This window comes from Trichomycterus rosablanca, chromosome 1 (assembly GCF_030014385.1).
Source record: "Trichomycterus rosablanca isolate fTriRos1 chromosome 1, fTriRos1.hap1, whole genome shotgun sequence".
In the NCBI taxonomy this organism is placed as follows: Eukaryota; Metazoa; Chordata; class Actinopteri; order Siluriformes; family Trichomycteridae; genus Trichomycterus; species Trichomycterus rosablanca.
The window spans coordinates 71,905,504-71,930,663 of record NC_085988.1 but is presented as its reverse complement, the minus strand read 5'-3'; the positions used below and the strand labels follow the sequence as shown (position 1 = coordinate 71,930,663).

Below are 25,160 nucleotides of genomic sequence, written 5' to 3'. Positions count from 1 at the left end.
TTTTCTGTATAAATTACTTACAAAACATGCTCTGATCTTCATCCAAGATTCATTATAGATTAGCACATTTGCCCCAACTCATCACGTCACATCACTACAAACTAGCAACACACAAATTATGTCATGATTTTCTAAAAACAATGATCCTTCAGTCCAAATTAGAAATGGAATCTAAAGGTTTATTTAATAAATTAGATTCCATGTGAGAGTTTAATCTGATTAGGGTCACAAGTTGAAACACTAGGCATCAATCCCCCCTTCCCTACCTAGGGACAATTTAGAATAGCCAGTGCATCGAGTGACCTCACAGCAAGAAGGCCCTGGGTTCGAATCTCAAATGGAGTGGTCTGGGTCCTTTCTGTTTGGAGTTTATATGTTCTCCTTGTGTCCTGTTTCCTCCCACAGTCCAAAGACATGCAGTCAGGTTAATTGGAAATACAAAATTGCCATGTAATGGACTGGCAACCTGTCCAGGGTGTTTCCAACCTTTTGCCCAGTGCATTCATCCCACTGCAGCCCAGTCGAGGTAGGTCAGTACTTTTCTCCTCTACAACATCAGGAAGATTTGACCATTTCTCTCCATGGAAGCTACTCAGATTCTTGTCCAGGCTTCTGTAATCTCACGGTTGGACTACTGCAACTCCCTTCTGGCAGGTGCTCCCATGTCCACTACTAAACCCTTGCAGCTCATTCAAAATGCAGCTGCTCGCCTGGTTTTTAACCGACCTAAACACTGCCACATCACCCCACTGCTGCGTCCTCTTCACTGGCTTCCTGTAGCTGCACACATTCAGTATAAAACACTGATGCTCACCTACAAAGCCAAAAATGGACCAGCCTCAAGCTACCTTCATGGTCTAATCAAACCTCGCTCTGTACCATGAAGCAACCTCCAAGCCACTAGTCTCGCTCGACTTGATCCTCCACCCAGGACTCGAGGAAGACAAGCATCAAGGCTCTTCTCTGTACTTACATCCAAGTGGTGGAACGAGCTTCCCTTGACTGTCCAAACATCCTAGTCTCTTGCTGTCTTTAAAAAACGATTAAAAACCCACCTCTTTACTAAGCACTTAAGCTGACTTGTACTTACTTACTAACACTCATTCATTTCTTGCAGCAAAAAAAAAAAAAAAAAAAAAAACCCTTTGTTTTTAACAGTTTTAGCAGATTTGTGTTCTTGGACTGTTGTTTAATTAACATAGACTAAGGTAATGTTCACTATGGAAGCACTACTGTAAGTCGCTCTGGATAGGAGTGTCTGCTAAATGCAGAAAATGTTAATGTACTTTTACTGCTCTCTCTAGGAGTAAGCATTCTACAAGAATCACACCAAGAGCACTTCATAAAATGAAAATGCAAAGGTAATAGCAAAAGACCTGAACACAGAAAAAAGTCAGGTTTTTTATTGTATGCAAAACAATAAACAAAATAAAACAAAATCACAGACAAAAGCACACCTCTCAACAGCAGCAGCATTGCTCTGTGAAAAGATGCAACCATTTATTTTTTCATTTATAGAAATTCATGACAGGACAGGTAGTTACTGGTTACACAAGATTCATCACTTCATTCAGGTTTTAATGTCAAACACAGTCATGTACAATTTTGTATCTCCAAATTACCTCACTTGCATATCTTTGGACTGTGGGAGAGGAAAACCCACACTGATACAGGGTGAACATGCAAACTCCACACAGAAAGGACCTGGACGCTTCACATGGGAATCGAACCCAGGACCTTCTTGCTGTGAGGCGACAGTGCTACCCACCAAGCTGCCCTAGATGGGACCAAATTCAAACTAAAGGTTGCAAGACTATTGTCAGCAGGAAACAAAATAGCAAGTAAATCAAGTAGTAAACATACTAGTTATTAAGTACAATATTTCACATACATTTTCAGCCCATACTATATACAACGTGTTCAATAGAGCCCTTTCATTCATTTACCTTGATTCAGATGTGATGCATATCCATCGCTGTGCATCATACACATATTTTACCTTGATTAAATTGATTAAATTGTGTCCAAATGTAATTATACTATATGGCCAAAAGTGTGTATATACCTAAACCTGAGCTAGTTACATATCCCACTCCAAAACTCCACTCCATAACAGAATCCTTTTAGATGATTTGAGAATGTCTCTGGGAATTTATGCCCATTCAGTCAAAATAGCATCTATGAGGTAAATTGCACTGGCTAGCAATTACGTTCCAATTTCCTTATTTATTTTATTATTAGGATTTTAACGTCATGTTTTATACACTTTGGTTACATTAATGACAGGACAGGTAAATACTGGTTACACAAGACTCATGTGAGCAACCCCCCCCCCCCCCATATGAGCAACCGGCCAATCGTTGCTCATACAGCCACTCAGCTTCGAACCGGTGAAGCAAAGCTGGATTCAAAACCACGTACTCAGAATCCAACCCTGGTTGCAGCTTTTTACCGCTGCACCACCTGAGCGGCATCACTTCAAGTTTTAATGTCAAACACAGTCATGGACAATTTTGTATTTTCAATTAACCTGACTGCATGTCTTTGGACTGTGGGAGGAAACCGGAGCAAAATCCACACAGAAAGGACCTGGACCGCTTCACCTGGGAATTGAATGGGACCTTCTTGCTTTGAGGCGACAGTGCTATCCTCAGAGCCACAGTGCTGCCCTAACGTTCCAGTTCATTCCAAAGACATTCAGTAGGGCTTCACTCCAGTAGGGCCTTACTTTGAGCACAGAGAGACAGCATGCCGAACCCCAAAATGCTCTTGCTTTTATGTAGTTGGAAACTTATATATATATATGGATTTATATATTATTATTATATTATTTTCATATTTTCTACACCTGTTAGCAATGGATGTGGCTGAAATGCCTAAACCAAAAGAGTAAGAGGGCTGTCCAAATACCTTTGGCCTTATAGGATATACTAATGGAAGGGTCCATTATGCTCACTAACCATATTTACAACCTCTCTGATGGAGCAATGTGCGATCAATTTTGGTATGGCACTACTCCACTGACTGAACCCTTTCCTCCACCCAGTCCCGTCCAGCTAACATTTGAATAGCTTTCACCGCTGCCTTATTCCCTCACCCAGCGCTCTTTTCCTGAAAGTGAAAAGCATTGCAGGCAGCCAGCGGAGCAGAAGTAAAGCACCCGTGTTTTGTTAGCTGTCTGAATCGCTGCCTGCCGGAACAACGTAAGCTCTCCACACTATAGCCCGGATTGGGAAAAGAGTCAACCTCAATTGTTCCGCACAAACATTTTCTCATTAAAAAAATATGAGGCAGAACAAACAGGGTGTCGCGGGCAGAAGAGAGGCCACTGAAGCCGGGGTATTATGTCGGTGTCAGGAACACTCAGCTCATCCTGATGGTGTCGGGGTAGACGATGTGTCACCCTGCAAGCTAATGTTTCTGGTCTGACTGATTTGGTTTAAAGGGCGCACTAAGGTCAGACTTTGGAACGAGTCTGAGGATATGTATGAAAGGGTCAGCAGGGAGTCAGATCGTAAGACGGATGATACTGTCCACTCAAAACTGGATATTTTGGATGAAAATGAATAAGAAATTCAGCTGGTAAAAAACACACATATTAATAACACTGTTAGTGCTAGGAAATTGGAATTATAGTTTTTATAAGCCACCAGTAAAGAACCAAATGTGTCACACCAAGAACCCTGGGTACCTGAAGAAAACCTAATGGCACTCCAGATTAAAATGAAACCAGTACAACTCTTAACTATGTTCTTACTGTATACAGACTAAAGCGGCAGTCTCAATTAAAATGATGTTTTTATTTCACAGCATTAATTGAACCTTCTTTCAGTTATCGCATAATTGTTATTCACTGACATCCCTAATATAGAAATGGGAAAGGTTGCTGCTCTACTGGTATCCAGTGGGGAAAAAGTCCAGTTTCCATGTCCTTTGAGCAATGAAAGGTCCCCTGAGGTAACTTGGGCTTGGAACTGAGCATAAGAATACTCAATGGGTGACACTGGTTAATGCTGAATGATGTGGAGCAAGTGCATCACACACATCATTTACTGTGACACGTGTGTTAGAGTGTATTGTGCTGGTATGAGTGGATCAGACCCAACAGCACTGCTGGGATTTTTAAATACCATGTCCACTCACTGTCCACATTATTAGACACTCCCACCTAGTTGGTCTATCTTGTAGAGGTAAAGTCAGAGACGATCGCTCATCTGTTGCTGCTGTTTGAGTTGGTCATCTTCTAGACCTTCATCAGTGGTCACAGGACGCTGCCCACGGGGCGCTGTTGCCTGGATGTTTTTGGTTGGTGGACTATTCTCAGTCCAGCAGTGACAGTGAGGTGTTTAATAACTCCAGCAGCATTGCTGTGTCTGATCCACTCATACCAGCACAACACACACTAACACACCACCACCATGTCAGTGTCACTGCAGTGTTGAGAATGATCCATCACCAAAATAATACCTGCTCTGTGGTGGTCCTGACCATTGAAGAACAGCATTAAAAGGGGCTAACAAAGCATGCAGACAAGCAGATGGACTACAGTCAGTAATTGTAGAACTACAAAGTGAACTACAACAGTCGAGTTTGTTTCTTTTGACATCAAAAATAACATAAGTTTATTTCTGAGCTGGCACAAAGTTTTAGGAATGTTCCAATCAAAATATGAGAGATCTTCAAAAAGTTTCCGCACTTTTATATTTTGGCTGGAAACAGTGAGGGGGGGAGGAGGAGTAATTGGTCGTGTCTGAGAGACTGAGAGAGAGCTTATAGTCCGGATTTAGCACATCTGATTTCCACCTTTTCGGACTTCTCAAAGAAGCTTTAAGGGAAAGATGATTTTCATGTGATGATGATGTGAAAGCAGTAATGCATCAGTGGCTACACATTTAACCAAAAACATTTTTGGCTGATGAAATGCATCGGAAGGTGACTATGTAGAAAAGTGACATAATTTGTTTTTAAAATTGTAAATAAATAGAGTTAAAAAAGTGCGGAAACTTTCTGAAGAACCCTCATATTAAAGCTCTGAGTATCTGACGATACAGATACTAATTTAATACTGACCTTCCTACAACCATGCAGTCGCTTGCTGATATAATCCCTCTGACTAATCCTAAAACACAAGCTCTGGTGGATTTGGTTGGTCCAGTTTTTGTTATTTGTGGACAAAACACCCATAAATGAGAATCTCCACACACTATTCAATCAGTCCTAAAGGGAAAAGTGGTTCCTGAACCGTGTTGCCTTATCAATGCGACATTCCCAAAGCATGGCCGAAAACCCCCCAAACAAAACCAAAAACAAAGTGGGCACCCAAGTCCCACGGCTATTGAGTACAAAACCCTTATTTGAGCGGATCAAGGGGGCCCCCAGGTCTCCATAAAGCTCAGTGGATTAGAGATTAACCTCTATTCCCTACTGGTCACTCAAGTTTCTTTGGTGGCTGAAAAGCCAGGAAGACATGGGTCTCCTTGTTTTAAAGGATTTCAATCCTATTCACCGCAAGCTGGAATCAAAGGCCACTAAATGCATCACAGCATCAGCATTAGTCAGTGCAGAAAAGCCCCTTGGAGCTCCTCTTGTGCTGAGATTACAAAGCGCAGGACCCCCCTATACTCCACTCTCCGCTTCCCTGCACCCTTGTGTTCCTAATACTGATTGGATATTAAAATGCCCTCTGTGTCTTCTGCGTCCATGACGGACTCAGTGGGTGCCTTAAAAAATCGTCAGAATGTGATTAAGTGTGCTGGAGTGGATGGAGTAAATTGGGGAGGGGGATCCTCGCTGCTCCAGGTTTAATGCTCTCCTTGCTCGTTCTCCTTCTTGAGGGGTCTGAGGAGCAAGCTGCCGTCCCTCTCTTGCACACAGAAGCCCATCTCTCTCAATACAGAGTCATCCGCCACCCCCTGTCTTCTCAGGCCCTGTACCAACTTCTGGTTCTCCACATTGTGTTCGAGAATGTTCCGGATAGCAAAAACAGCCCACTGGCTTATAACTGAACCTGGAGTCAAGGATAATAAGCATTATGTCAAATGACAAAAGGCCAAATTATCTCAACAATAAATAAAAATAGTGAAATAAAAAAAAGATTCAGTTAATCTGTGAATCAGCTGTTTTCAATCAAAAAAATAAGATAATGGTGGTATCATGTTATGGGGAGAATTTTAACCAACAGGGACTATCAATCTAGTCAGATTTAATGGAGGGAAAAACTGTGGACAGTGCTGCAAGATCTTGGATCAAAACCCACGTCCCTTTGCCAGACCGCTTAAACTGGAAAAACAAGCAACAGTGGAGTGGCTGAGAAAGAAAACTGTGCTTGTGTGGTCAAGTCAAGAGTCCTGATCTTAAAGTTATCAAACATTTGTAGCAAGACCTTAAAACTGATGTACAACACAATTTCTGAACTAATCTGGCAGAGGAGTGGGCCAAAAATACTTAATCATGTTTAAAAATGTCATGGTACTAAACAGGTACTAAACAAGTGGGACTATAAATTATGAACAAATATATTGTCCTTTTTTGCTGAGAAAATTTATATTTAATTAAAAAATGACAATCCTAGTCAAATTAATATAAATCTCATGATTGTTTCATTAATCCAAGCCACAGTACAGAGTACAGTACACATCAGCTCATATTCGACCACCTATAGTAACAACTAACAGCATGCAATAATATGGAGCAGTCCCATTTTATTTTTGCAATATGACGCTGTACTGCTAAATACCATGTGACGCAAACTGAAGAATGCATATGGTTCATCGTGCATCCGGGTTTAGGACAGTTAGCCAAAACTACAGCTACCACTTTATTTTTTGGAAAAATTAAAAAATGTATTTAAATATACCTGTAACAATACATGAATTAAATTTTCATTTACATAAATTGCCAATATACCACTATTAATAAATACATGCCATTCTGCTGTGCACAGGCACACGGCTGGTGCAGTGGTAAAATACGCAAGCCAACTAATACTAGCCCAGGGCACTCAGGTGGTGCAGTGGTAATCGGTTCGAAACTCAGCTCTGCCATTCGGCTGGGCTGGGCACCTACATGAACAACGATTGGCTGTTGTTCATACAGATGGGAGCTGGATAGGGACTCTCTTATAATTGATGCAGTTACGACCTCTGCTGGCTTATTGATGACGCCTGCACAAAGTCGAGGAAGAATGCGTTGATCAGGGTGTGGCTGTCTGTACACAAAACTGATCCGCATATGAACTCGCCTCGTGCACGTAAAGAGATGCAGTCGGCTACTGCACATGTGTCGGAGGGGGCGTATGTTAGTTTCGTTCTCCTCAATCAGAGTGGGTTTTGTCATCAGTAGAGGGTTTTGTCATCAGTGGGTTTTGTCATCAGTAGTGGGTATGGGTCATCAGCATTACCCATAATGCAATTGGGTAAGTGGACACACTAAAAAGTTGGGAGAAAAAGGGGAGAAGATGCATAAACAATATATAAACTAATACTAGGCCAGGGTTTAAATCTCAGTGGTGCCATCAGCCAGTCAGGCGACTATACAGACATGGTTGTGTCTGACAAGGGAAGGTAGCCGAACAGCCTGGCCACTGGGCAAGGCACTTATCAGTGTGCTCTCAGTGCTGGTCCCAAGCTCGGATAAAACAAGAAGGTTTGCGCCTGGCATAAAAACTGCCACATCAGGTATACAGACCAGAATAATATGCTGTGGGTCCTTCCTTACTCTACATTTTATCCAAAGCGACTTACAGTACAGTGACAGTCTACTGTCTAAGCAATTGAGGGTTAAGGGCCTTGCTAAAGGGTTCAACAGTGGTAACCTGATATTGGTGGGGCTTAAACCAGCCACCCTCCGATTACTAGTCCTGCACCTTACCTGCAAGGCTACAACTGCCCTACTCTAACTGTAGAAATGATACCATCATGTAGATAACTATTTTATATCTCCAAATAACCTTTAATAAATCATACAGTGTCTTTTTGTCACCCAGTCTAGTCTTGGGCAAATGGAGCTTATTTTAATCTCTTATTGTTGACTTTTCACCTGCTGGAGGTGGGTTCTTTTAGACTTGCAGACTGTAGTATCATAAGCAAAGAGCCACGAACTGCCATGCTGTGCGTGTGCAGGCACCTCTGCCAGTCAGCATCATTCATAATTGCCATCAGTCATAATTGCCAGCAACAAGGAGCCCTGTTTCATGTTTCAGCCATTATCCACACACAGTCAATCATGTGTCTGTGTGGGCACCCAGCCGGCTGATAGCGGAGCTGAAATTCCAACTTGAGAGCCTGAAATCTCAGCACTACCTCTCCACCAACCAAGCACCCCTGTATACGTTTCCTATAGACAGTATCTGGTCTATAAAGTTTGAGAACCACTGACCTAAACAAATGACCTTAACTAACCTGCAGTGGTGAGGAAGCAGTCTGCAGGGGGGCGTAACCTTGGCATAACTGTTCATCCTACCTAGGAAAAGCAGCTGGATGTGCGGCGTTCCCCCTGTAACCAAGCCCGACCACAGCAGCGCCAACATCAACCTTAAACTTCACCAGCAGGGCAGTGATGGATCAGATTGTGGAGTTTTTAATGGAACGTTTAATAGTGAATTGACCTGGCAGTCTTAAAGTTAATATCACAAAAATGCTAAATGTCTCATAATTTAATTTAAGTGGCTACTTCACCCCATGGTTTCAATCCCGTTTTCCATAAACTGCTGAATGTAAATACAGCACGCTTGCACACACTTTCTCAATAGCACATAATCACTTACTAAATAAACACTTATATTTAGCTACCAAACTGAGCAGATATCTCACAAAGCAAGAATATTGAGTGAGCTTAAGAAAAACAATCACAAAAGTCAGCCTGGCTTGGCTCTTTTTAGCAAAGGTTTGTCTATTCAGTTGGGCTGTATTAGGCGGTGCACCTTAAACCCTCGTGTACACACACGGGCTATGAACATGAGCCAACAACATCTACACTTGACCCTGTAAGAATCTTCTCTCATTTCCCATTACATGTTGTGGTAAACCATTCATTAGTGATGCAAGCTGAAGGGCTTTTTCTGTGCCATTTGCTGCACAGCTTGCTGTTAATGCAGAGTAACGTCAATACAGCAACCACTGTGAGGTGATGAAGGGGTAAGGGTGCAAAAAAAGGCAGACTAAAGGATACAGGGATTGTTGCTGTCAATGCTGCAGTTGTCCAAAATGAGAGCAATACCATCCAACTCTCTGACCTAAAAGATATAAAAACAGGTATTACAATCTGTACATATAAAGGAATCATTTGTGGAATTAAATGTACTCCATGTTTGTACACGCGATGTGAATTTGTGCAGCAGCTGTATACAGTGCAGGAAAAAAACTTGACAGTTATTGTGAGTCGCGAGCCAAAAAAATGGGTCACAGAGAAAAATAATAATAACTAAAAACAAATTTAGCAGGATATTTTGCTAGCGCACCAGCGCTGAGATTCTGAACACCCCGGTTTGAATCTCAGCTCTGCTACCGGTCGGCTGGGCGCCATCTAGCGGGCACAATTGACAGTGCCTGCAGCAGACAAAATTGGCCATCAAGTCTGCTGGGTAGGAAAATACTGGACTAATAATGTGGGTGGAGGGGGCGCTGCTGAGCTCGCGATGGTGTAGGACGTATTTAGTTAATGCTCCCGCCGAGCCTCTAATTTTATTAAAATAAATAAGTGCTTACATTAGGAAACACTGCACAGTTAACATTGAAAGCATCTCTGAAGTTGGGAGATAACATATGTATACAATGGCGACAAATCTATGCTAATATATAAATATGCCGGACCAACTGGTGCTAGGCCCAGTACAAACTCGAGTCCTTCCGACGCTTCAACCCAACAGACTCGGTCACCATCGGACTGGCCGAGGAATTTTACTGAGGAATATAACTTTCTAATAAAGTGTGTGGGGTCTTCAAACACTGTGCGAAGACCCTGGTTAGCAGCCTGAGGCGCATGTGCAGAAGTGGAGGAGCCTCATGTGTGAATCCACAGAGGCACAGGGTAAAAAAAAAAAGGGTTGAGGGACTGCACACGTGGCGGAGGGGCCGTGGAGCAGGCGAATATACCCTCCTCGGCCGCAATCAGGGATCCCCAGCAGTGGAAGACTAATTGGCTATGCTAAATTGGGAGAAAAAGGAAAAAAAATGCATAAATAAATACAACACATGAACACAAAATAAACTTGTACACAAATGCTCCCTTGTGGAGGCTTTACATTACTTCTTGTAAACCACAGTAGAACCAGATTGCCACCATGTTTATTAATTAAGTATATTTCGTTTTGTGCTTCATTCTGATGCATTGCTTGGGTTGCCTGGGTTGCAGTAAAAATCATGGACAAAATGTAGGTTGCTTATAAAAAATTTGAAAAACCCTGTGCTAAATGATTTTAGACCATTTAACATTACATGTTCTATTTATGTACGTTAAGTGGAACCCAAAAAAGTTCGACACTTCCAAATCAGCTTTGCACTTTTGGCCCTTCACAGAATGTGCAACACCCAGGCTGGCCAAAAAGAGGGCTCTCTTTATTCCTCGGTCACTCATGCTAGGCCTTGACCAAAAATTAGGTGTCGGACATACAGTGTATCACAAAAGTGAGTACACCCCTCACATTTCTGCAAATATTTCATTATATCTTTTCATGGGACAACACTATAGAAATAAAACTTGGATATAACTTAGAGTAGTCAGTGTACAGCTTGTATAGCAGTGTAGATTTACTGTCTTCTGAAAATAACTCAACACACAGCCATTAATGTCTAAATAGCTGGCAACATAAGTGAGTACACCCCACAGTGAACATGTCCAAATTGTGCACAAATGTGTCGTTGTCCCTCCCTGGTGTCATGTGTCAAGGTCCCAGGTGTAAATGGGGAGCTGGGCTGTTAAATTTGGTGTTTTGGGTACAATTCTCTCATACTGGCCACTGGATATTCAACATGGCACCTCATGGCAAAGAACTCTCTGAGGATGTGAGAAATAGAATTGTTGCTCTCCACAAAGATGGCCTGGGCTATAAGAAGATTGCTAACACCCTGAAACTGAGCTACAGCATGGTGGCCAAGGTCATACAGCGGTTTTCCAGGACAGGTTCCACTCGGAACAGGCTTCGCCAGGGTCGACCAAAGAAGTTGAGTCCACGTGTTCGGCGTCATATCCAGAGGTTGGCTTTAAAAAATAGACACATGAGTGCTGCCAGCATTGCTGCAGAGGTTGAAGACGTGGGAGGTCAGCCTGTCAGTGCTCAGACCATACACCGCACACTGCATCAACTCGGTCTGCATGGTCGTCATCCCAGAAGGAAGCTGACGCACAAGAAAGCCCGCAAACAGTTTGCTGAAGACAAGCAGTCCAAGAACATGGATTACTGGAATGCCCTGTGGTCTGACGAGACCAAGATAAACTTGTTTGGCTCAGATGGTGTCCAGCATGTGTGGCGGCGCCCTGGTGAGAAGTACCAAGACAACTGTATCTTGCCTACAGTCAAGCATGGTGGTGGTAGCATCATGGTCTTGGGCTGCATGAGTGTTGCTGGCACTGGGGAGCTGCAGTTCATTGAGGGAAACATGAATTCCAACATGTACTGTGACATTCTGAAACGGAGCATGATCCCCTCCCTTCGAAAACTGGGCCTCATGGCAGTTTTCCAACAGGATAACGACCCCAAACACAACCTCCAAGATGACAACTGCCTTGCTGAGGAAGCTGAAGGTAAAGGTGATGGACTAAACCCAATTGAGCACCTGTGGCACATCCTCAAGTGGAAGGTGGAGGAGTTCAAGGTGTCTAACATCCACCAGCTCCGTGATGTCATCATGGAGGAGTGGAAGAGGATTCCAGTAGCAACCTGTGCAGCTCTGGTGAATTCCATGCCCAGGAGGGTTAAGGCAGTGCTGGATAATAATGGTGGTCACACAAAATATTGACACTTTGGGCACAATTTGGACATGTTCACTGTGGGGTGTACTCACTTATGTTGCCAGCTATTTAGACATTAATGGCTGTGTGTTGAGTTATTTTCAGAAGACAGTAAATCTACACTGCTATACAAGTTGTACACTGACTACTCTAAGTTATATCCAAGTTTTATTTCTATAGTGTTGTCCCATGAAAAGATATAATAAAATATTTGCAGAAATGTGAGGGGTGTACTCACTTTTGTGATACACTGTATATATACCAATTAGATTTGTGGTGGGTTTGGCGCCTCACGTAATGAAATACACTGTATGGCCAAAAATATGTTGACACTCTGCCTGATGATGAACCTTTTCCTATCTTACGACCAGCCAGCTGGTCTGGACCAAAATGTCGCTGCAATCTTTCTATAGGTCATTGCTGCTGGCCCATACTGATTAGCAATGCAAACAATGTATACAGAAGTGTGTCCTCCATGTAGCATTATATACAGTGCCTGTCATTAAACGGTGTACATTTTTTATTAGATGGACTTAACAAAATTGTGTAAGTTTAATTCATTTAAATTATTTCCAAGGAGGAGGATTCCTTTTAAGGTTTCCTGTAATTTAAGGGAGTTTTTGCTTGCCACTGTCGCCCTCAGCTCGTTTAACAGGGGTTGTTGGTCTGTCGGTCCTGGATTCTGTAAAGTTGCTTTGAGACAATGTCTACTGTAAAAAGCGCTATACAAATAAATTTAATTTGACTTGACAAATGTTAAGATTAGGTGTTTCAGCCACACCCACTGCTGACACGTCCTTAACATCAATTACATCAAATACAAAAAACATGATATGCTCCTAACATTGTGACAGTTTGGGAAATGCTCTTTCCTGTTCAAACATGTCAGTGCCCCTGTGCACAAATGGACGTCCAAAAAGACTTGATCTGATGTGATCGGTGTGGGGGAACTTTAGTGGACGACACAGAGCCTTGACCTCAACCTATATGAACATCCTGACATGCCAGGAACATTTAATTAGATTTAAAATTAAACAGTGGCTGACCTCTAATGGGTAACACTTATGGTCAGGTGTCCACAAGCTTTTGGCAATTTCAATTCACTGCATGGCTTCACACAATTTAGAAAGGCCAATCCACCTTGTGTATGCTATGGGTAAACTACATAGATATGAGAAGCATGTAAGTTCTCCCACACAGTGACTAGAGGCATGATTTAAACCTACCTTCATGGGACTCCATGGCTGGTCAGCACCCCCGCTACCTGCTGCACCACTGTGCCAATTTGAACCACATTAGCACAAGAAAAGAAAGCTGACTCATTCTAACTACAGGCCTGGTAGGTACCAGAATGGGGGAGGGAAACCACCAAGAAACCATGAGAAAACAGCAGAGAGCAGCAAGCTTCACAAGCAAAACACTACATGGTCAATCAGAGAGAACCCAGTCTTAGGATGCTTAGCTATTGTTTTTTGGTCTTTGACCCCTTCCTGTGTGCGTTGACCCCATTTAACAGAGTAGGTGCGGGTCTTTGCTCTAAGCTGGTTGAATGGGAGATATTTGAAAGGGTGCAAATGCCGTCATCACAGAAGGAAACTCACAATAGAGTTCATTAAAAAGAGAGAGAGAAGAACAAAAAGGAAAACAGTTTGGGGAGGATAAGAAGAGATGATACAAGCAAAGAGACTGGGACTTGAGTCTTTGTGAGAGTCTTTTAGCACATTCTAATCCCTGGATTTTTTCTTCAAGGAGGGAAAGTCCACTGACAAAAAGACAGGACCCAGGCAGCTAATAGCCGGAGAGGGCTCAAACCACAACCAACGACTTTACTAAAGATTGCTTTCTGTGCTAAATTTGAAATGTGGATAGACTTCCTGTTCCCGTTTACATAATGACAATGTGTAAAAATTATGGGTCCATAAATTAGAGGGATGGAAATTACCCAGAAATAAAAATAAAAGATTTCTGTACATTCACTAATTAATCATCTACAGTCATATAATTTATACATAGCTAATTATCTGTGCAGTCTATTCAGCTGAAGACTACGCTTATTTAAAAATTATAATTAATGGCTTTAAGTATTAGGAATGCATTGATCAGTTATTGAGCATCTATTTACAATGTAAATCTCCTCAAGAAATTCACCAACAAAAATAAAAACAACAAAAATGGTTGCGGCCGCTCAGGTGGCGCAGCGGTAAAACACACGCTGTTCACCAGAGCTGAGATCTTGAATACATTGTATCGAATCTCGACTCTGCCTTGCCGGCTGAGGCTGAGCGGCTACATGAACAACGATTGGCCTGTTGTTCAGATAAGGGGCGGGATTAAGCCGGATGGGGACTCTCTCTCAGACTAGCGCGATTACGACCTCTGCTGGCTTGTTGGTGGCGCCTGCACGGAGATGGGGAAGGAGTGCGGTAGAGAGTGTGGCTCTCTGTACACAGCGCTGTACTGCACTGCACTCGTCAAGTGTAGGTGATAAGATGTTTGACTGCTGTGCACGTGTCGGAGGGGGCATGGAGCAGCCTCGTCCTCCCCAATCAGGAGCATGGACCAGCATTAGTGAGAGGATGATTAACGGGCAGAAACTGGATGCGCTAAAGTGGGAGAAAAAGGGGAAAAATGAAACAGGGTTCCTTGTTGCTGGCAATTATTACCTCTGCTGACCGATAGTGGCGCCTGCACAGTGGCGACTACAGTCTACAAGAACTCGCCCCCAACAGGTAAAAAGAAGTGATACGCGACTGTGCACCTGTTGGAGGGGGTGCTTGAAAGCCTCGGCCCAGCTCAATCGGGGGTGGGGCCGCGTCAAAAATGTGAGCTCCTATTACCCAAGACTAGACTGAGTGACATAAAAGAAAAATACATTGTAAAGGTAAATTCTGTATTGTATTTGTAAGGGAGTGAGTTGTGCCTCACCACTGAGGTGCCCATTGTAGCCCCGTACCTGCATGAATTGAAAATGAACCCAGTTTCCCGGATGATTAACCAAGGTGGAACAAAACGGTGGCTAAAAAGGCACAAACAAAAAAGAATATTGGGAAAATAAAAGCGCTGGCCAAAATAACTAAAACATAAAACATCAACAGCCTGCAATGGAGAAAGTGGATAGAAAAGGGACAGTGCAGAAATAAAAACTGGTTGCGTCTCTGTGGCGTAATCGGTTAGCGCGTTCGGCTGTTAACCGAAAGGTTGGTGGTTCGAGCCCACCCAGGGAAGAGTGTCTTTTTGGGACAGTGATAGCCTAGTGGGTAGAGCTTTGAGCTGTCAACTGGAAGATTGGCGGTTCAAATCCAGGCTCTGCTAAGCAGCCACTGTTGGGTCCTTGAGCAAGACACTTAACCCTGTCTGCTCCAGGGGCGCCGTAAGGTGGCTGACCCTGCGCTTTGACCCCAGCTTCCAAACAAGCTGGGATATGCGAAGAAAGAATTTCATTGTACTATACACCTGTATATGTATATATGACAAATAAAGTCTATCTTCTTCTTCTTCACAATAGGGCAAACTACTCAGAGTGCCTGTGACAACCCAGTTCTCAGAAAAAGAGGTAAAGAAGAAAATCCAAAACAAGCAGAGGACGGCAATGCATGAGCGCCACCTCACCTCACCCCACCAACCAACCAGTGCGCGTCCAAATGTGGGCCCGCGGCAAAACTGGGGCAGCTCGCTCGTCCAGGATGGTTCCATCATTACACCCAAAATAAGTTCCCAGAAAGTTACTCTTATGCCAGCAGATTAAAATGGACTGGACCGAGGCTGGCATCATAATTCCAGGAAAAAGCAGGTTGCCAACAAAGGAGGTGGCAAATTTTTGAGAAAGAAATCGTGATGAACAGAAACACTTCCACCTGGAGTAAAGTAATGCTCTATGAGGTGCAGTTAAGAGGAACTCCATAACCCATCTGCCAGCCAAATTTGGCAAGGCAGAAGAACCAAATACACTCAACTATTATTTTTACCACCGATGTATCCTTGTCAGGGTTGCGGAAAGTCTGGTTTTTACGAAATCACTTGGTAACAACACACTCCGGACAAGACACCAATCCAATGCTGTGCCTTGGCCAGCCCTCCCCATCTACACGTTAGTGGGTTAGCATAATTTATTGTTGTGCAATAAAAAAAAAAAAACACCACCCAAACTACCCCTCTGTGCTCCCTGTAAGGAGTACCTGGTCTTGGTTGGCAGAGTGACCATGGCACAGGTTTCCGATCAGCCGGATCAGGTGGGCTTTGAAGCTGAGTGCAGGATGAGTGCCTTCTTCCCCCTGAGCTTTGAAAGAGAAATCCTGTGCTGCACTAAACACGTTTCTACTGGCCTTTCCCAACAGGTGCACTTCTTTCAGGAGATCTATAGCAAACAGGACATATTAAAGAGGAATGGTCACATAATCTGTGTATATGTCCACCGCACTAAATAAAAAAATACTGTTTTAGAGATCCTAAACCTTTTTTTATTATAAACACTACAAATATCACACATAAAACTCCACTAAAGCTTCATGCTTTACTGACATTAAATATTAATTATTTGAGATGCAATATAAGATCCAAAGTTAGATGTTTTTTTTAAAGAAGTACACATTCTTAATTTTGCTTTATGTTCATAATATTTTCTGGTTGCTGCTTGGTCTTGTTTAACTTTTAAATTCAAAGGATTTACATTAATTTACTTTGCAAAGAAAATGATTGTAAAATTTTATCTCCAGAATCAAAGCTGTTGAATACGTGTGGTCACTGTACAGCTATATTCTTGTTTTCTCTGAGTGATTCAAATTCCTAAATACATTTTTAGGCATTTTCCCCAGCTTTTCCTCCTAACTTAGTTGTATCCAATTACCCAATTGCATTATACTTCCTCTCTACTGATCTCCACCCCAATTAAGGAGAGCCGAGACCGACACACGCCCTCTCCAACACGTGTGCAGTAGCCGACTGCATCTTTTCACCAGCACGTGGCGAGTTCATATGCTGATCAGCTTTGTGTACGGAGAGACACCCTGAATAACGTATTATCCCCCGTCTCTGTACAGACGGCATCAATCAGCCAGCAGAGGTTGTAACTGCATCAGTTATAAGGTCCCGTCCGGCACCCCCCTTGAACAACAGCTAATTGTTGTTCGTGTAGGCGCCCAGCCTGCCGGATGGCAGAGCTGAGTTTTGAACCGACGAGTTCGAAATGTCAGCTCTGGTGTGCTAGTGTGTTTTACCACTTCGCCACCTGAGCGCCTCCTAAATACATTTTGAAGTTAATTAATTAATTAATTAATTAGTCCAACCAAAGCGTTGTTAAGTGATTGTCTTATGGTTGCCACTCACACATTTGTCCCAGTCCTCATCAGGTCATACTGTAAGTCTTTGCAGTAACACTCGTTGTCCTGATACGATCGCTTAGGCCACTGGATGAAATTTTTGGCTTTTTCCGACAACCAGGCAGGTTTGCTGACTTGGCAACTCTCCTTTTTCTATCAGGGCTTGGGACCAGCACTGAGAGTGCACTAACAAATGCACCTCTCAATAGCTAGATTGTTTCGACCACCACCCTTCCAGACATTCAGCCAATCACGTCCATGCAGATGCTCGACCGGCCGATGGTACCACTGAGTTTTGCTAGTGACCTAATGATGCAGACATACCTCAGAAGAGTGGATGGGAACTATTTAGCCCCATTTCTTTTGTTTCAGTGAAATTTCTAATGAGTTGAACTCCAGTAATTAAACACTGCCATTCTAAAACATTATCATTCAACTTAACAAAATACTTTCTAAACCTCACTCTTAAACCTAATTCATGACAACATCTATTTTTCTATTTAAAACAGAATTTTTATTACAGTGCTGTAAAAAAGTAGTTTCCCCCTTTCTAACTGGTTCTGTTAGTTTATTTATATGGAATTATATGGAAGCCTATGGTGTGTAGTGCACTAGGGTGGAGAGTTTAAAGCCATTGCCCTGATTCCTGTTTAACATAATAATATTATGTAAATTAAACTGGATTATAATTACAGACATAACTATAATTTAAATCATTTAAACAGCATGACATTTTTTGAAAACTGGGCAATATGATTCATTATCAATACCATCAAACCAAACAAACGATCCAAAATTAAATTCTAAACTGAAATATTCAGGCCAAATTCAACAGCACTGAAGTCTGCATTCATAAGGTCCCTTTTTAAAAAAACAACATGGTAAGATCATTTTTGATGTACTTACTAATTGTGGTCTGGAGAAGATCTGGATGATCCTGCAGTGGCATAAATTTCCTCTGGTCTGAAGTCATGTCACAGAGAATATCCAAAAGTCTGATCACTGCCAGAGCCTTTTCACATACAAAAAAAGGCACAGAAAGATGTCAGTCAGCAGTTTAAACCCAGAGCCACATTATTAACATTCTGCTAGGGTACTCGGTGATGTTTACCTGCTCATCAGATGAGGAGACAGAGCTGAGAGTAAGAACAGCCTTACAGCTCTGTTGGAAGCAAGAGGCGAGAAACTGAGCTGTTCTAAGAGGAATAACGTCTTCTTCATCTTCACGTTCTCCAAGATGGGCTGAGACCAGCTCGAGTAATGTAATCCTTTTTAAAAGCAAACACATATATTGCTTTAATGTAGCTGATGAACTATAAATAAAGCATCACTAGCAAATACGCAACATGGTCAATATAGGTGAATAGGACCCTATAGGTGAATGAGTGTGTGTCTGCCCTGCGATAGACTGGTGCCCTGTCCAGGGTGTTACTGTGTGCCTTGCGCCCACTGAAAAGCTGAAATAACCTCCAGCACCCCCTGCCACCCTGATTGGATAAGTGGTTAAGAAAGTGAGTGAGTGAGCAACTAGTACAGTGTGCTTTACCTTTCTTGATTATTCAGCGCCTCATACATCTTTTCAAAGAGCCCAGATGATTTGAAAAAATGTTGTGTGACAATCAGCATTCTGCAAAACATCATCTTGTACATCTTGAAAAAAGCACAACCCTGAAATCTAACAAAACAAAAACTAGCAAAAAGCATAAAATTGTATTTTGTAAATCCAATCCATAAAGTCCAATTTAGCATTTGTTGCAATACACTTAACAATTGGGACTAATTTACAGTTTTGCTGGATAAATTGGGCTTGTGGTTGATACATTTACATTTTCATCATTTAGCAGATGATTTTTATCCAAAGTGACTTACAATTATGATTAAGTACAATTTCAGCAATTGAGGGCGCATTGCTCAGAAGCCTAACAGTGGCAACTTGGCGATGGTGGGGCTAGAACCGGCAACCATCTGGGTCCATCTGGGTTGTAGTCCATTATGTTAACCACTGAGCTACAACTGCTAATAATGGTGGTGGGGGGTGTGCCCTCAAACCCCTTCAAAACAAATGCTGTTGACCATATTATGGTGTGACCATATAAATGCATTTCACCTCACTTTTAATTAATTAATTCATTCATTTATTAGAATTTTAAAGGCAGGTATTACACTCTTTAGTTACATTCATGACAGAACACGTAGTTACTCGTTGCACAAGGTTCATCAGTTTACAAGTTTAATGTCAAACGCAGTCATGGACAATTTTGTATCTCAAATTCACCTCACTTAAACTTGGTCTTTGGACTGTGGGAGGAAACCGGAGCTCACAGAGGAAACCCACGAAGACACAGGGAGAACATGCAAACTGTACACACAAAAGACCAGGACCGCCACAACTGGGAATGAAACCCCCTTGCTGTGAGGTGACAGTGCTACCCACCGAGCCACTATGCCGCCCACCCTCACTTTCAATAACACAAAGCAATCATTGGTTAAAATACACCCAGAATCTTAACAGACAATAAAATCAATATTCTTGTCAAAATATGAGCCTATACGTATACACTAAAATATCTGTACAACTTACGTCCATTCGATGTCAGGTAAAGTCCTACACAGCTCGATGATTTTCAGTGCCACTTTCAGTTTGCACTGATCTGTACCAAGGTTCTCAGTCTTGTCTTCATCTAGACAGGTGTGCAACACCATGGACGTATAAGCCACAGCCTTCACATCACTGAGTTCCAAGAGAATCCTAAAAAAAAAAAAAAAAAAAAAAAAAAAAAAAAAAAAAAAAAAAAAAAAAAAATCGCCCACAAATATTTCTTATCTTCAAAGATCTGACATGAAAAATAGAAAACAAGGTATTGTTTTGTCATTTATGTAGGAATTTACTTACGGAAATCTGTGTGGAAATCCATGAGCCCAAATGTAATCTTTGCAGAGCCGGTTCCCAACCGCAATGTTACCTAGAAACTGGATCCCACATCGAAGTGCTGGCAATTGCAGAAAATCAAGACCATTAGTTCCACTCAGCAAATGCTACAACATACCGTGGCGTACTACACAGATACAGGGGTTGGACAATGAAACTGAAACACCTGGTTTTAGACCACAATAATTTATTAGTATGGTGTAGGGCCTCCTTTTGCGGCCAATACAGCGTCAATTCGTCTTGGAAATGACATATACAAGTCCTGCACAGGGATTTTAAGCCATTCTTCTTGCAGGATAGTGGCCAGGTCACTATGTGATGCTGGTGGAGGAAAACGTTTCCTGACTCGCTTCTCCAAAACACCCCAAAGTGGCTCAATAATATTTAGATCTGGTGACTGTGCAGGCCATGGGAGATGTTCAACTTCACTTTCATGTTCATCAAACCAATCTTTCACCAGTCTTGCTGTGTGTATTGGTGCATTGTCATCCTGATACACGGCACCGCCTTCAGGATACAATGTTTGAACCATTGGATGCACATGGTCCTCCAGAATGGTTCGGTAGTCCTTGGCAGTGACGCGCCCATCTAGCACAAGTATTGGGCCAAGGGAATGCCATGATATGGCAGCCCAAACCATCACTGATCCACCCCCATGCCCAAGTCTGGGTGGTACGCTTCTTTGGGGCTTCTCCACACCGTAACTCAGTAAAAACAGTAAAGGTGGACTCATCAGAGAACAATACATGTTTCACATTGTCCACAGCCCAAGATTTGCGCTCCTTGCACCATTGAAACCGACGTTTGGCATTGGCACGAGTGACCAAAGGTTTGGCTATAGCAGCCCGGCCGTGTACATTGACCCTGTGGAGCTCCCGACGGACAGTTCTGGTGGAAACAGGAGAGTTGAGGTGCACATTTAATTCTGCCGTGATTTGGGCAGCCGTGGTTTTATGTTTTTTGGATACAATCCGGGTTAGCACCCGAACATCCCTTTCAGACAGCTTCCTCTTGCGTCCACAGTTAATCCTGTTGGATGTGGTTTGTCCTTCTTGGTGGTATGCTGACATTACCCTGGATACCGTGGCTCTTGATACATCACAAAGACTTGCTGTCTTGGTCACAGATGCGCCAGCAAGACGTGCACCAACAATTTGTCCTCTTTTGAACTCTGGTATGTCACCCATAATGTTGTGTGCATTGCAATATTTTGAGCAAAACTGTGCTCTTACCCTGCTAATTGAACCTTCACACTCTGCTCTTACTGGTGCAATGTGCAATTAATGAAGATTGGCCACCAGACTGGTCCAATTTAGCCATGAAACCTCCCACACTAAAATGACAGGTGTTTCAGTTTCATTGTCCAACCCCTGTATATCACACAGTCAAATGTATGTGGACACATGAGCTTGTTGGACATATCATTCCTAAACCACTGGCAATTTGCAGATATAACAGACTCCACTATTCTGGGAAGGTTTTTCAAGATCTTGGGGTGTGCCTGTGACAATCTGTGCCTATTTTGTTAGGTCATGCAATACTGTTACACAAGAAGGCAAGATCCAATTCATTAAGTACATTTTGTTTAAACTGATTTTAACAATGGATGTAGATAAACCCCTGAACCTAATAACAAGAATAGGTGTCTACATACTATTGGTCATAAACTGGACTTAGTGTTATAAATAAATGTAAATATGCTACAGAAATAATGTTTTCCCCTAAACTGAACTGGTTTCTCAGAAACTCACCATCAAAAAAGTGATCAGAGGATGCTGGTTTCCACTTAAGAAGCTCTCCCAGAATCCCTAGTGTCAGCTGAATACAACCTTGATCCCTTTTGTAAAAAGATGTTAAGCATGTAAAGCAGGAGAAGTAGGATGGCTGAAAAGACTGTGCAAATTCTATGCAAACAAACATTCATTAAATCAATTGTTTTAACCTGGTCAGGGTCACAGTGAAACAGTAGGTACAAGACAAAAATACAGCCTGGACAGCCAATCCATGACACATATTAACACATTTACTCACTCACTCACAGCTAGGGGGCACTTTAAAGCAGCCATTACCTTCTCCATGTTTTGTTAGGTGGGATCCAGAGGAAACCCATGTGCATGGGGACAAACCCCCCATAAACAGGGACAAGAAGTTAGGATTAAACCAGAGCTCTCAGGCCTTATGTCGTTATACACTCACTCAATTACACTTAAGGGTAATTTACAGCAACCAATCTTGCCAGCGTCATGTTTTTAGCGATCCCAGAAACTAAGGCATCTGGAGGAAAATCATGCCTTACAGTCAGCAGTCCAGGACAAGGTTCGAAATTAGCTCAGAAACCGTTCTGGTGCTGGATTAAGTATTGGTCAGGGCTTTGTGCACAGCACTCAGTTTTTTCCAGACACATACTTACTTTATGTACAAAGACATGCTAAAACAAAAAACTGTTGCAACTGAGTGCAATTCCCAAGAAAAATGCATAAAAAAACAAAAACAAACAAATAACACCCACAAGACACAGCTTAACCAGATGAGCAAAATAAATCACTATTCATTTATCCCTAAAAACTAAATGACCTACCTTAGAATGCACTGGTTGCGAGGACACAGAACACATGCATTTCTGAGAGCTCTGAGGCACTCGGCTGTAAGCTGCAGACATAGAGCTGTGGAGGTTCCTCCTTGATCATCTTCACTCAAAACCTGAAGCTTATGAAAGAGGCGTGAGAGAACCGCAGAGAGATTCTGGAGTACTGTAGCATCCACACTGCATCTAAGAGCACATTAAAGCACCTTAATGTCAGCAAGCTGGAACATTTAATCAAAAGCAAGTCTCATTGTGGTTAAATAAGCAGTTTTTATATGAATAAATGAATCAAATCATTTATAATTACAGGATCGTTAAATGCATACAGATCTTGATCTGTTAAATGCATATATTGCATAATTTACATCAACAGAACAATACAAAATTATTTGTATTCAATCAAGGGTCTGAAACTTTTAGTGGACAATATTGTAGAAGTTGTGAAAGAAAGTTTGTTAATTACAAGTCATTCCAATTAAATGGGCAACCTTTAAACTATTCCAAGAAATAAGAGTTAAAATAGTGACTTTAAAAAACCTACAGTTGAAAATTACATTTTGTCATTAAAGAAATGATTTCTATTCTTTTTCTGTAACTGAATAATTAGAACACATATTAACTCATGCCCATTACCAATAAATAGTAACCCATTAATAAATATAAATACATATAAACACTTACTGTTCAATTCTTTTTTAACATTCCTAAATTAAATAATAAAACTTATCAGGTCAAATATACACATGCAACTACATTAATAATTTGGATGTGTACAATGTCATTGAACTTTGTTGTAGGGCCTTCTAATTCCTGATAAGTGTTTGTGATTGACTATAGTAAGTGATTTCTCGTTCACTATATCATAGTGCTCTTTTTTCTACCACATTCATTACACTCAGGTACATGGAACAATGGTCTCTTCCCAAGGTCAGTAAGAAAAACCCAGACTCACATCCTAGACTGGAAGTGAATTTATCAGTGTCACATTTAGGAACCACCAAAAAAAGAAAAAAATATTACATTTTGCAAATGAAATTGATAGAACTATGCCATTATGTAAGTAATACTGTACAATTAATAACTTTTAATGTCTAACGTTCCTAGTGGAACTTCAGGTAAAAGTGCAATGTTGTGCAATGTGCAATGACTAAAGGGTGCAACAGTTGGGATTACATTCATATTAATAGTAATTTAAGCCACATATTAAAAAAAAACAAAAAACTATTTTTTTAATTCTAATGTTAATAAGTAATTAAAATTCGTTTTAGAAAGCAACTTATGAACCTGCCTTGTAACCGGTCACAGGTTAATCAACAGCAAGTTTCTTCTTGGGCTTCAAATTTTGTCTATTTAAAGCACTTTCTACATATTAAACATGGAAATATAGCTATATAATAGTTAATATAAAATAAATAATAAAACAAATTTGCTTGTGAATACTTAAGGTAAAAACAGAGTAAAGCAATTTTTAAACATGTTTTTTAAAGCAGGGTTTAAATATAATTGACAGCTTAATATTTTAATAATACCAAAACCACTTTTTTAACTTTCAAGTTTTATGGCCTTTTGATTAATCGAACAAGGATTTTTTATATATAACTCAATGCTACACCATGTGCGGAATACTGTAACTATACGCTACACTACCCCACGCAACAGATCATGTAAACACAGTGATGTAGCGTTGTATAAACAAAGCTATTAAGACTAGCAAATGACTATTCTTATATTATTTTCAATAACATATATTCAGCATATTTAATGAGTACATTAATAGGGAATTTGACCATTTAAAAATAAATTCCTTCTATTTTTATTGTCACTATGACAAAAACAAGTTTTCACAGAGCATTAGCAACTAGCTACTTTCTCAATGATAAAAGTCACTGAGCACCTGAACTGTTCATCTTTGAAACCACTGCTTACAGCCTTTAATACAGACAAATGATCCGGTTTAAAATTCTCTGCGCCAATTTCATCCATCATTCAGTTTGAGTTAAGCATGCTGTCTCTAACACTTCAGAGGAAACAGAAGCGCCGAGCTCAGTGAATAAGAGTACAGCACGATTTCAAAATTGAAGTCTCATACAGTGATGTGTCGTTTGTGAACAAGTCGATTCTTTGAATCGGTTAGAGTTCGACTCGCAGCGAAGAATCGTTCTAGAGGCTTTTGCATCAAGAATGGAACATGAATAGATAAACTCCATGAGAGTTCAACTTTCTTACCTGGCCACTAAAGTGGGTGCAGCACAGCATTAGTCCTGAGGACCTATTTGATCCTCACATCTGGCTTCTGTTAGGAATTTGGCATGTTCTCTCAGTTTCCACCTAGTTCAAAACATTCGGGTGGCTAGATTACTCTAACATGGCACTAGGTGTGACTGAG

The 25,160-nt window shown here is 41.5% G+C and overlaps 1 protein-coding gene across 2 annotated transcripts; it reads right to left on the bottom strand.

Moving 5' to 3' along the window:
- Window positions 1-1,388: 1,388 nt before the first annotated feature.
- Window positions 1,389-24,816, bottom strand: atxn10 (ataxin 10). Of its 2 annotated transcripts, none has more exons than XM_062996012.1 (11): window positions 24,669-24,816; window positions 22,769-22,960; window positions 21,942-22,027; window positions 20,155-20,251; window positions 19,843-20,010; window positions 18,808-18,936; window positions 18,373-18,529; window positions 18,168-18,273; window positions 16,122-16,300; window positions 9,169-9,232; window positions 1,389-6,001 (listed from the first exon to the last, which is right to left on the bottom strand). In XM_062996012.1, exons 1-11 carry the CDS (start codon window positions 24,758-24,760, stop codon window positions 5,802-5,804), a joined length of 1,470 nt encoding a protein of 489 aa, XP_062852082.1. In that variant the 5' UTR covers window positions 24,761-24,816; the 3' UTR covers window positions 1,389-5,801. The 2 variants fall into 2 exon arrangements, with proteins under 2 accessions (XP_062852082.1, XP_062852091.1); XM_062996021.1 differs by having other exon boundaries at window positions 5,839-5,994.
- Between the last annotated feature and the right edge of the window lie 344 nt (window positions 24,817-25,160).